Source organism: Aythya fuligula, chromosome 6 (genome assembly GCF_009819795.1).
Source record: "Aythya fuligula isolate bAytFul2 chromosome 6, bAytFul2.pri, whole genome shotgun sequence".
NCBI classification, from domain to species: Eukaryota; Metazoa; Chordata; class Aves; order Anseriformes; family Anatidae; genus Aythya; species Aythya fuligula.
The window spans coordinates 38,196,800-38,210,177 of NC_045564.1; the positions used below are offsets into that span (position 1 = coordinate 38,196,800).

Genomic DNA, 13,378 nt, shown 5'->3' on the forward strand with positions numbered 1-13,378 from the left:
TCTCCTGCTTCCTCGCGGTGCTGCCGGAGGCTGTGTTCCTGCTGGGGGCCAAGGGAGTGGGGCTGGATGTGGAGGATGGAGCTGGTGAGGACCGCTGGCCCCATGCACCTGGGAAGGTCATGGCCACCCTGGGGACCCTAACCCCAGTGCCATGGGGCTCGTGGTGGCAGCAGGGCCTGGGGAGCTGCAGCGGCTGTGCTGGGGGCTGCCTTTGCTGTGGCTTGGAGTTCTGCTGCCTGGGCTTTTCTGTAATTGCTACTTTAGATGTTATTTTTTTTTTTTTTCCCTAAATAATCATTGCTTGAGGTCTGTTTCGGTTTGGATTTGAAAGCTACTCAATGCTTCTGTGAGCAAGCCGGTGATTGGCCTAAGTTATATAAATTCTGTGGGAGTGCTGTCATGAGAGCTGTTTCGGCTTTAAATTAGAAATGTCAGCCCGAGACATGTGAGCAGCCCAGGAGCAGTGAAGCAAGGCTCTCAGTGGACAGCCTTGCTGCTGCGAGCTGCCCTTGTGGCCAGCAGCTTTCCCTCGCTCCTTCGGGCTCCTCCGAGCAGCTCCTTGGGCATCCTGCTGGAAGACGTGCTGTGCCTTCACGTTTTCCCTCATAGACTTCAAGAAACATTACTGGCTAGGAAAGCATGCATAGGATTAATAAGGGGGCACGGTGTCACAAATGGAAATGAAGTGATATGTTTGCAGTGCAGGGATTGCTGTGGAAGTGGAAGATGACCGAGCTGTGCTGTTTCCTAGCATTTGGAGCCTTTGTCTTTAAAGGAAACCAGCCCCGTAGTCAAGTGCAACAAGTACAGCTTGATCAATAAGGTACCAAGGCCTCAGAATTTAAAAATGTGCCTGATGTAAAAAGCACCTGCAGGAAACGTGCCACCCTGAGCCAACGTCTGCAGCTCTTCCCTGGGCAATTAGAGGCGGTGGGATTATCCCCGATGGGATTATCAGAGGGATTTGCAGAATTACTTGGGTCCTGCCCCCCTTATTGCTGGGGGCACGTGGGTGCCGAGTCCTGGCCAGACCTGGCTTCCCCAGGGATTTCCTCCTCTCCCTGTCGCCTGGATGGGCAGCGCAGGGGTAATGGCAGGTGATGGATGTCTGTCTGTCTGTCTGTCCGGCTGGCTGCCTGGCTGTCCTGGGGGCAGCTGCCCAATTCCTGTAAAATATCGAGGTAACGTGCACTGCTGTTACAGCTTCCTCACTCCTGGGCAAATCGATGTTTGGTCTATTAGCTGTGCTGCTGCTCACTGCTGAGCGGTCTGTAACGATCCTTTCTGGAGGATATCTTTTAATAACAGCAATTTGGAAAAAAAATATCCTGGCAGGAATCTCTTATAGCCGGGGACTGGAACTTTATTACACTAATGAAGGCATCATTTATTCTTAAAGATTTTATATATGTATGTATATATATATATATATATATTACTTGTAGAATTCTTTGTACATTTTCAATCTTCTCTTAAATTCTGTGTTTTTTTTTTTTCCAGATCAGAAAATGCCCTGAAAACTTTATAGCCAGAAAGGAGCTTTTATAACTTCAGACAGGCTATTGAAAATAATCAATAAAAAAAAAATAATCTGTCAATCAGAGGAAAAAACAATTATTAATTTTTTAGAAAAAATCCAAACAGGGCAAAACAAGGCTGGAAGAAGCCAATGCACATGCTACCAAGACTGAGGTGCTGCTTCCCTTTGTTTGCTGGTAGAAGCCAGAAGTGCAGCAGGCTGTGTAGACGTGTCCGTGTGCGTTTACTAAGAGGCGTGACGGGCTGATGTGTCGTGCTTGCTCTCTGCAGCGTGTGGTTAGGCTGCTGTAGGACTTTGCACAGTAAATGCTGAGGGATCGGGGGTGTGTGATCCACTTGGCTCTTAGCGCAGCGGCAGCCGCGCGTTGGAGGTCGCTGCTCTCCCGAGGTACAGCTGTGAGGCGGGGTGCTGGTGAGGAAGCTTTTCCGCAGAGCACAAAGCACTACTGATAACAAATTTCCAGCCCCATGGTATGTGAGGCCCCTACTTTCAATTGCAAAATTACAGGTGTAACAGAGCAGTTAAACACGTCGAAGTAAGCGCTCTTAGCACGGTCGCCGATTTGGGCGACTGGGAGACCTGTGCTGTATAATTACGGGCACGATGGGAAGCAGCATCCATCAGGCAGGAGAAGTTGCGTGAATGTGAGATTATTTTATCTGCAGAAGTACGCTGTGACATTGAAAATCACTTTCTGTGTGGCTGGGTGGAATTTGGGGTATATAAATCCCTAATCGCCTGGCAGACGGTCAGATGGAAAGTGCAGCTCTGTGGTTTTCAGTATTCCGTAGGTGCTGGACTGTGCTCACTAATTTTAAGAGCCTGGTTTGCTCATATATTGTACTCAAAAGATTTGTATAGATAAGTCTAAAATATACAGCATTTCCCTCTTTTTTTGGTCCCCATTAATTTTTATGTATGTCGTGATTCTGGTGTTTATGTAGGGGAAAATATTCAAGGTACACCGATTCAGCTAATTTGATTATGGTGATCTTGTAGATGGGTATCAGAGTTTTCAGGTTTTTTTTTCATAACTATTACTTATGCATCACTGCACAGCAGCCAACAAGTTTAACGGATGTAGTGTAACTGTGCTCAAGTGTTAACTTACTTTCTGACTGCAGAAATCACTGGGGATTTTTGCTATAGCTTCGATCTATGAATATACAAGGTCGGTTTAATCTAATACCATCATCAATGAGCACACATTCAGAAATGAATCCAAAAAATCCCCCTTGTGTAAGTAAATATTTATTTCCTAATATGAAGTAAATAAAATCATTAGCATAGGAACAACAAAAACAAATGCTTAACATCTTTTTAGCCTGAAATTTTTAGTTTTTTTTTTTTTTAATCCCAACCCCAAAAAGCAGCCTATCTCCTGCGGGGTTAGTTTTACATGTTCTGCCGTGGAAGGAAGTTGCAAGGAAGCCCCACTCCCAGGAGGGAGGCAGCGAGCGGTGGCGCAGCAGCCGGCGCCGTGCAGGTTTGCTGCTGCAGCAGCTGTGCCAGCACCTGGCGGGCCCCAGCTCCACTGGCATCGAGGGACAGGGCAGCAAGGGGAAGCTGGGCCCGGAGCTGCTGTAAACGTGCTGCTGAGCTGCACCCACAAAGGAATACTAGGCATGTGTGGTGGTTCATTCCTGGTTGTACGTAGATAATAAGTACTTCAGCCACCCAAAAAATAATCAAAACCTAAACTAAGCCACAGGATTATTTTTTTTTTCTACTTGTTTTAATATTTGGAGTAAAGCCTCGGTGTTATTTTTATTTGCATACAAATGATTGTTAGTAGCCTTAAACATTCGTGACTGACAGGTGCTGAGATTTGTGGGAAATGACTTTACCTTGGTGTTCAAAACTGATGGAAGGGAAAAAAAATCCTGACAGCAGGCTGAACAGAAAGCAATCTGATGGAGCTTAATGCGCTCATTTTGTGCAATAATAGGGATGACTTTCAAAGGTCTATGAAAACAAAGGTAGTTTTAAATAATTAACGCCCATATTTAAAAAAGGATAAATTATGTGGGCACATATGAGCCATAGGTTTAATTCCATAGTGTGCAGTGTCTTACCACAAATTTTGAAGGAATTAATATTTGTAAGCCAAAAGATAAGTAGAAAACAGATTAGTCTGGCATGGATTTGCAGAAGCTAAATTACAAAATGCTGTGGGTTTGACAGCTTGTTTTCCAGACCAAGGCTATGTGGCAGCTCCTCTCTTCTCTGACACATTTCAACAAGTGGCACTCTGGAAATTATCTGCCGTGTAAGGAGAAGATGGAGATTGTGAACTGGGTACAGGAGGAGAGAGGTCCTGCAGCGAGGATGCAGTGATGGAGACAGCAGTTGTGAGGCAAGAGCTCATGAGCTGGAAATTTCCAAGGGAAGGAAGAACCTTGGTGATGAATTTTTAAGGCTGTTTAAATTTTCAGACTCATAGCGGGAGGAAGGCGTCTCAAAAATGATGACGTGACAACAACCAGTTTATGAATAGTTTAGTATGAAAATTAGAATTATAACTTTTTTTTTTTCGTTTTTATTTAAATGCCATACATCAGTCGTGTACCAAAATATTTGTGGTCAGGAATTGGATAGGAATTGGATACCTGACCTGAGGTGGTGTCCACAAGTAGCTCCTTGATGTCAAAGCGTTAGGGACAGTTTTGGTACTCAAGGTACTTGCGACGAAGTGTGATCAAATGTATACCATCATAAATCTTGCCTATATTGTGCTCAAATCTATGCAATCCCACAGTCTCCAGCCGTGATATAGGAACTTCTGGAAAGTAGTCATTATTTCACCAGTGAGCATTCAGGAAAGGTTTTTCTTCTTAATATTGAAAGGATGGAAGGCCTCCTCTTCTGAACACCGTGCAGGTTTATCGGCATTCCTATGGCAACTGTAATAAATAGCAGATTGTACCGAGGGCAGCCAAAAATGTGCTTTAAAAGCGTAGAGGAACACACGTTTTAATGTGTTAGCGTGGGAGGAATTTCCTGCCGAGGAGGGCGCTGGGGGGACCTGCGGGAACGCCGATCCTCAGGCAGGGACAGGGGGTTAAAGTGCACCCACAGCTGTTTGTGCCCGTTCCTGGCCTGTCTGGAGGGTGAGTGCCGTGGTGCTGTGGTAGGTTAGCAGCGTGTATTTTGGTTTTAATGCGTTCCCTTTTTGGGGCAGCCGTATGTTCCTCGGCATCCATCAACTTGAAGTTTTACCTGAACTGACTGGTTGTCACTGAGCTGCAAAACACGAGATGTTAAACACAAGAATATTTTGATGTTGTCATTGCTTATCCCAGCGGAGTACATCACTTAGCATACTAATGAAATTATATAAAAGGATCTAGCCCTAATTAAATAAAATCTGCATTAAGTTACTATGGTAACTGTTATGTCTGTGTCAAGGAGCTCTAATTACAAGCCTGTACCAGCCTTCTTAAGACACCAAATGGTTCTTAAACTCTGCTTTTTATTAGGAGGAGGTACTGGAAATTTTGGTCCAGCTCTCTGCTTAGGCGGAGAGTAAAGTGAAGGGTGGGATGAGCCTAAATAGTGAACCGGGCAGTTGGTAATAACCTTTGTTGATGCCAAAAAATCTCAACAAGCCTTGGTGCAGAGCGAATCTCAAGGAATCGATGTTGTCTGGCAGAGCAACAAGGTTTTGCAACCCTGCTGGCACCCAGTGGAAATCTTCATTTGTCCCTGTTGTACACACCAAGACCCAGCTGCCCGTGTTATGCCTCTAGTTCTGCAAAGCTGGACCTGCAGCCTTCTGCAGTTCCTTCCCTAGTTCTTTCCAGAGCCTAGAAAGACAGGATATTGCAGAACAGATTGCAGGTAATGCACTAGCTGATGTGTATCATACCAAGACTCCAGCGAGCTGCCAGAAAAATATGTTACTTCATTTAACAGCAGGGTGCTGAAGTCCAGGATTAAATGATTGCTTATTTTTGGGCAGTCACACTGAAGGCACAGGGCTTACTCAGAATGTAGGTCTGGGATCCAGCAGAGGAAAGGGAGAATTCACAACTTGAAGCCATCAAATTCTCTTCTTTGTCTATCTTTTTGGGTGGCCATGAACATAATTTTGCTTTAAAAATACATGTATGTGAATGGATACACGATTAAAAGTTCTGCTCTGTTTCTTAAAGTATTGTGTATTCCTGCAAAACTTAAATACACAGATAACATCTGTACCCTACACTTAACCATCCATTACAGGATTACACCTTTCTCAGGCTCGGATTCGTGTATATTTATGTTCACAGAATCACAGAATGGCTTGGGCTGGAAGGAACCTTAAAGATCATCTAGTTCCAGCCCCCTGGCCATAGGCAGGGGCACCACCCACTAGATCATATAACCAAGTGTGCCATTCCCAAATGCTTTCATGGTGTAGCAAAAGTCCGTGAACTTTGATTGCTATCACAAATTGTGCCCCTGCTGTCTATTTATTATTTTGTTTGAAACTCCTTGTTGAACTGTGACCCAGGGAAATAAATCAGGAGATAACTGCTAACCTGTTAGAGTCCTTCCTGCTGTAAACTTGACATTTTTTGTATTGGTTTTAGTCAACGTTTTCTGCATGTTTTGATTTCAGATTTGGCAGTGTGGTGGCTCCCTCGAGATCGTCACCTGCTCGCATGTTGGCCACGTTTTCCGCAAAGCAACACCTTACACCTTCCCTGGTGGCACGGGGCACGTCATCAACAAGAACAACAGGCGACTGGCAGAGGTCTGGATGGATGAGTTCAAAGATTTCTTCTATATAATATCCCCAGGTAAGAAATTATTTTCTTGTTGTATAATGAATGATATGTAAAGTTGTCCAAAAAAAGGAAAATGCCAATATGAGGTGCATAGAGGTAAGTGTACACATGTGTACATGTATATGTAGTAAAAGTTATATATGACACGACAGCAAGGGGCTTTCAGAATTCAAGGGAGTGTTCTTTCCATGTGCCAAAGCCTATCTTCTGTTCCCAAGGTAAGAATATTAGCTAAGGAGCTGCCCCTTCTGAAGATTATGAGGATTTCTTTTGAGAATGATTTCATATCTTACCAGTTTGAAACCAAGTAGGAAAGCTCTTTGTCCGCTATTTGGTCTAAGAAACACAGAATTTGGCCAGATTGTCCTTTTGCTTTTATAATCCCTGAAGGTCCCTTCAGGAGATGTCAGTGGGAGGGACAGCAGCGATGCTCAGGGTCACTGCACAGGAGCCCTTCTGCAGTGCGGGGATCAAAGTGCCATGAAGTATTTTCACCATGTCTTCCTGGTTCCCCATTACCAAATATCAGTCCTGAGGAGAAGCATTTAAATAGACAGATTTTTGTTCCTTGTATAACTGATTTTCATTTATCTTAGTATGACGCCCAGAGCATGCAAATTATGTACAGCTATAGTCACATACATCACACATACAATTACATATGATAAAGCAGATCTTCCTATTCGATCTTCCAACAGTTGTTAAGGGCTATACTGCGGGTAAGTATTATGATGAAATAACCTAATGTTGATGTATCAAACCTGGGGATGTTTTTACCTAAAGATAAGTAAGGCCTCCATATGAGTGAGCTGAATGGAGTGGAGCCCTTAAATATGAAGTGGGACGTGAAGGTTTCATCAGTCTCTGGGTCTCTGATGTCTCCCTCTGAGAAGGATGTCTCTCCTAAGTCAAGATCAATAGTTTTATGTAATTTGATTTGGCTGAAATAAATGAAAAAATAAATAATATTAATATACTCTATAATATTATCTTTGTTTTAGAGATTTATTTATAAAAAGGAAAACTGTTTGGGTATTTTTTTTCCACTCTAGACAGTTTTACTGGTACCACAAAATTCTGAAGTGAATAAATACTGAATCGTTTCAGTTTAAAAGCCAGAATATATAAAGTCTTCATATACGAAAATCAGATATTTATTTTTTATAATATTTATAAACCATTATCTAAAATGTTTGTGATAGAGGGCAGTTGTAGATCATATAAGCTATTCTTATTTTGTGTTCTGGGGTAATCTTCCCATTCTTCCATGTTTAAACTTTCTTCCAATTAAAATTCTGTAGCAACAGAATCAGTTTACATTTTCACTGTCACCAAGAAGTAAACCCCGGACCATATTATTATCTCCGTAAGTTTTGTGTTTCATCTCCAGCACAATTTACTGTCATTATACCTCAGCGCATTCCGGCTGTAAGCCTGCTTGTTCCCACAAGCTGTTTTGGTGCTTTGATTTTCCAGGGCTTCATGACATCTCAGTCAATCATCGGGTGCCAACATGTAATCATCAGCTGTGATGTCTGAAAACTCTTTGTTTCTGAATGGGCTATCACAAGTGTCCTGTGGCTGTCACAGCATGCGCTCATAAAATATTCTCAGCCTGTCCTGGAAAACCTTTATCAAGCCAAAGAATTGAAAATATTAAAAAAAAAAAAAAAAAAAAAAAAAAAAAAAAGAAGTCTATGCACAAGTCAGGTGCCTTGCTAACGGTGTAAAAAAGATATAAATATCTGCACCTTTATATGCACTAAATATAGCCATGTGTAAATGTGTATGCAGGCAAGAGATGGAAGCAAGAAACCAATGGGAAGCACGACACCAAACTGGTTGCCATCAAACGGAGGTTGGGTTGGTACTGAGTGTTTTGGGGAAGTGTTTGTAAGCTCTGTCTCCCATCTGGCAGCGTAGTAGGAAAGGCTGCTGCATCGCAAGGCAGGTTTTCCTCACTCTTTTTGAAGTCTCCTCTCAGTATTTGCATCTTCTGCTGTGCCGGCTCAAGGCCAGGCTGGATGGGGTTGGGGGCAGCCTGGTGTAGCGGGGTGCCTCTGCCCAAGGCAGGGGGCTGGAACTGGATGGGCTTTAAGGTCCCTTCCAACCCCAATCATTTTGTGGTTCGTCACAATGAGGATGAGTGGCTCTCAGTCTGGAGGACCAGACCTGTTCTTAATGCTACCGGTGTTTTGTCACCACTTGGAGCACTGGGCAGGCATCTGCCCCCGTGCCACCCCTCATGGAAGGGCACTACGGGTTTCAGCAATTTAACAAAATGCAGAGGGTTCACACAACGCGAGTGAAAAGCGAGTGCACTGATGGAATCTCCTTAACTAGGGAAATTGAACCGTGTGTGAAATAGGCAGGATCGTCTCCCTTTATAATTGGTACTTGTATCTACCCAATTAAAGCCGAAAGAATAGAGTACGTGATGGAAAATTTGGCTGCTACTAATGTAATTGGTTTCTATCCTTCTACAAGAGGAAAGAAAAAAAAAAGGAAAAAAAAAAAAAAACCCACGCTGAGAAATGGGTGTCTAAGATGATGTAGAAGTGAATTCAAACCCGATATACAATGCAATAGAGTTCAAACCATAAATGTTATCTCATGGGATTAGCCGTTCTTTTGTTCAGTCGTCTTTTATTAAGTTCTGGTTTTGTGCAGTCTCAATAATACCAGATTCCCATTGTATTTCTGCATAAATGCGTTTCTAATAATTTATCCTGAAAGCGTACGTTTTCTTATGAGTCTAAGGCATGCAAATGCTGACAATCCATTGCATCCAGGGGGCTGGCACTACGTGCTTCTAGGGTCTGCCGTGGCAGTAGGTTTTCGAGTTAGCTGCTTTAAAGCATTTAGGTAAGCTGAAGCTCCAGAAATACTGTACTAAGGGCTATTTAAAATACAATACATTTTAAATGAGATTTTATGAAAATACATATAAATGTGACTAGAATAGTGATATTCATGGTAAAGAAATGCAAAAATTCCAGTTTCCAGAAGAGTGCAAGGTGAAATTGCTGATGTGTAGTTTCTTTTCTTTTCCTTTTTTTTTTTTTTTTTTTTAAATGTGTTCAGATTTCAGCTAAGAAATACATCAAAATTTTCTGCATTTTAATTTTAAGTTTCCTAAATGCAAGACTAAATATCCTGGATTGGAACAGCTTTTTGCTTTTTGTTTTTCTTTTCTCCTCTCTCTCATTTCTTTTCTTTTGGTTTTGGGATCTTCTAAGCAAGGGTCCATTTGATTACAGCAGGACTCCCCCAGTAGGCAATGATTTTTTTAATATGTTGTTTCCAGAGAGCTTCTACTGAGGTATTCTGAGTTGAGTGAATAATTTAGTGCTGAGCAAAAGGTTAGGTTTGGCTGTAGAAATTAAAATAAAAAGGACATGGAAAAAAGTCTGATTTAAGTCTACGCTTGACAGGCTTGACTATTTCTCCAGCACATCTGCAGAAGATTTTTCCTGTTCTGCTCTTTTGATGATTTGATGTGTCAAAGCTCCAGCAGAATGCAGTAATTTGGAACCAACCAATTTAAAGGAAATACAGCTCGGGAAAGTGGACGTGTTTGTTGCCATCTTTATAGTACCACCTCCAGTAAGAGCACTGTGCCTTTCACTGTGTGCTCAGGCTCTTTGTGCCACCCTTTGGCCATCAGCACTGGCAGGAATGAGACCTGCAGTGTTTTGGGGTGCACAGATCGTATACAAGGTTTTAAATACTTGTCTGGAAATTGAACTTTATCAAATATTTTCTGGAGGATAACACAACATTTGTAGGAAGCAAATAAGTTAGGGGAAAAAATGGATTGTAGTGGTTAGTAGGGTCTGGGGGCAAATGCAAGCAGCTGAGAAGGTCAGATGCCAAGTAAATTCACAGGTGCTTCTTAGTGTTTTCTTTGGGTCAAGGTGCAACAGTGAAGCACTGCCTGCTGAAAAAATAAATGCTTTTCAGTGCTATGAAAAGTGGTACATAAGCTGCAGTATATAAACTGCCAGAAATGTGATTTCTGAACTCTGTAAGCCAGGTGGCTGAATTACCTCACTTTGAGGGCTTAAAAATGTGGGACAGTCGAAAGCAGAGATATAAATTTGATTTTCAGAATATATTGTTACAGGAGGGCTACACGGAATGGCGATAAGCAATACCTATTTCCATCTATCAGAGCGTGCACATTGCAGAGGGCCGTATGAATTGTACCTCAAAGCCATCCCTCCGTAGATTTAAGTAGTTTAAATAGGGGATTTAGTTTTGGAAGTGGATATGAGGAATGTGCCGGGCGATACAAGTCAAGCCCATAATCCTTCCTGCTGCTGATGCCCGCCCGGAGCTGCCTGCACAGGGCTGCTGGAGCAGCACCGCTGGGAGCCAAGGGGATGCTCTCAGGGTTTGGGAGTGGGGTGAGTATCGACGTATCATCTTCTGAGCTCACTGCTATCCTGCTGTTCGGCTGGTGGAAAATGCCCAATTTGAAAGTTTGGAAGCATGCAGACACCTCTGGCGACAGGAGCCATTGTGAAGCTCTGTCTAGAAAAGTGCCTGCCGTGTAAGAGGTCAAATGAATGTGCATTTTGAAGTTTCCCAATTAGAAGTCGTGTCTTGGACAGGGCTAACAGATTATTTTCTATTATATTAGAGAGGAGCTTCTGCAGTGACTTTGGACAGCCAGTTTTACAGCTACCTTTACAATTTGTTGGGTTTCAGCAAGCAGCGGGGGAGACTTGTCAGCACCATTTTTTAACTCGGATGCCCGATATTAGGCTTCCCAGCCTGAATTTCATCAGCTGGTTTTGGAAGTGAAAAGACATCCCTTTTCCCATTGAAAAGATCAGTTCTTGCCGCAGGCCATTTTAATTTAGGCTTCTAAGCACAGCTCTAAATGCAAGGCTATCTTTAACGAGCCATTTTTCAGCAGCCTGTCAGCTAGGGGGACAGCACGCGTTGCAAACACCGCAGTGCCGCTGGAGGAGGCAGCGTTTTCCTCCCTCCACCTGGGGAAGACATTTCTCTGTCAATTCCCCCGTCAACATTTCCCCGGGCTCGGCACAGGGCTGGGCTTCTTTGCCATTTCTTTTGTGGCAGTGGGGTGCTGAGATGGCTCTAAAAATGCAGTTCCCATGGGAAAAGAGGTGAAGCTAATAAGATGGAAAATTAAAAGAAGCCCTCAGCGATTCAGATGGGGGTGTGGGACTGTGTGGGAAGGGGATGTTGGCTCTGCACCCTGGGATGTTTGGAGACTGAGTTCAGCCCAGACTCAGCTCGTGTCCCCCTCCCTCGAGCAGGCCAGCCTTGAAGTACATGTGGGTCATGCTGCCTGGGGAGGAACATGTATGTGCCTGCAGAAACTGGTGATTTCAGCATGGTGTTAGGACTGTGCCAGGGCATCCGTTGAAGAGCCCTGACCCAGTCACCGAGGAGAAGCTCACAAGCCCATAAATGAACACCCTATCACCCCTCTTCATCTCCCCTCTGAGCCAGGCCGGGAGATTATCCCACCTGCCGAGTTGTGCGGTGCATTGGCTGTCCTGGTGGTGGTTCCCCCCCGATTGCTGTTCCTTCCCTGATTGCCAGCTCTTCCCCAGTCCACCTGATGAACTTTACTTTTTAATCTCCTCTGTAATTTTGCATGTTCCTTGCTGATAAGCATCCTGTGGGACAGGCATCCCCCCTCCAAATGCGTGAGCTCAGCTGTGGCGAGCTGCTCCAGAGTGCTCTCTGCAATCCTCAGGTGTAGGCACAGCAGCAGAGCCAATCCAGGACAAAAATACTTGTTTTTTCTCACAACCATTTTTAATGAAGCTGCTTCTTTCTTTTTTTTCTTTTTCTTTTTTTTTTTTTTTAGAAAAGTTAGGGCAAAATACCAATACACTTTCTGTATTTGTTGTTAAACTGGCTTATCTTTCTATGAAGAAAATTGCTGTGTGCATCTGAAGTGAGCAAGCAGCAGAAATTTGGTGCTGCTCAATGTCCTCTCTCTTCTTTGCACAGTTGTGCATTTGCATATTTGCACAAGATTTCGATAAAAAAATTCAAACAGAGAACCTACAAAATTTTGTTAGAAGAGAAGAATGAAATTAGGTCAGTCATATGGTGATGCTGGCAGGACAAGATTTGTTTAATTCAAAACTTAATGACTGCTGCTATTTCAGTGACTGGAAGGAATTTCAGTATTTCTGTCCTTCATATTTTCAGATTTTTAAAAAGTCATTTAAGAATATAATTTATAAATTCTCAAAATATGGTCATAATGTTTTTCAGGATTAAGAAGCAAATAAAGAAGTATATTTTATGAAATTTAACAAAAGTTAACAATAACATTTTAACTAAAAATAATCTTAACAAAAATCCATAGGAAATAGAAGATTTTTTTTATAGGTCATTGCTAGATGTCAGAAAGTGTTCCCAATATTGTTAAACTTCTTTTTTATCCTTTTGTAAGACATACATTTTCTTTAGGTTATTAATCTGAAATATGCAGATCTCCAGATAATTCTGGTAGAGAACAAAGCAAGTTGCATTTTAGTAATTAGGTCTCTGAAGCTATTATCTATCAGCACACACTCATCTCCCCAGCTCTCCTCTGGGACCTGGCTGGTTTGAATTTTCAGATTATGTACTCGGAGAAAGAGGAACCGATGGTTGCTGACAGTGGCATTGTGTTAAATATATCTCTCAGCATAATGAGGGTGCACACCTGGTAATTATAGTTGGAGGTAAAAGTCTTGATTAATCAAGTTATGAATTGTTTTCTGGAGGCTGTCTACTATTAAAAATATAGCTAACTCCACTACAGGAGAGCCCATCTAAAATTTTTTGTGGTCTTACGTATATTTAAAACTGCTGCCTTCCCTTATCTTTGTAGAAGCTGTGTGTGGATAAGAATAAAATCTTCTATTTCTGCTACCCTTGAATTTGGCCATCCTGTGTGTTGCCTGCTCATGCATGCCTCATGCTCAGGTGAGTTAGGTGCCAGAATTTTTAACATATCCAACACAGATTGAAGAAAAATGAATAACACAGTGGAAAACCTTATGGGTTAAATTTAGTCCAAAATATC

The 13,378-nt window shown here is 42.6% G+C and overlaps 1 protein-coding gene across 4 annotated transcripts in view; it reads left to right on the forward strand.

Moving 5' to 3' along the window:
* GALNT13 (polypeptide N-acetylgalactosaminyltransferase 13) overlaps positions 1 to 13,378 on the forward strand; it is a 127,715-nt gene that overhangs the window by 81,882 nt on the left and 32,455 nt on the right. For all 4 annotated transcript variants that reach the window (XM_032189990.1, XM_032189988.1, XM_032189991.1 and 1 more), the window contains exon 9: positions 6,144 to 6,324. In XM_032189990.1, the coding sequence (XP_032045881.1) occupies positions 6,144 to 6,324 (181 nt within the window). The remainder of the gene's footprint in view (positions 1 to 6,143; positions 6,325 to 13,378) is intronic.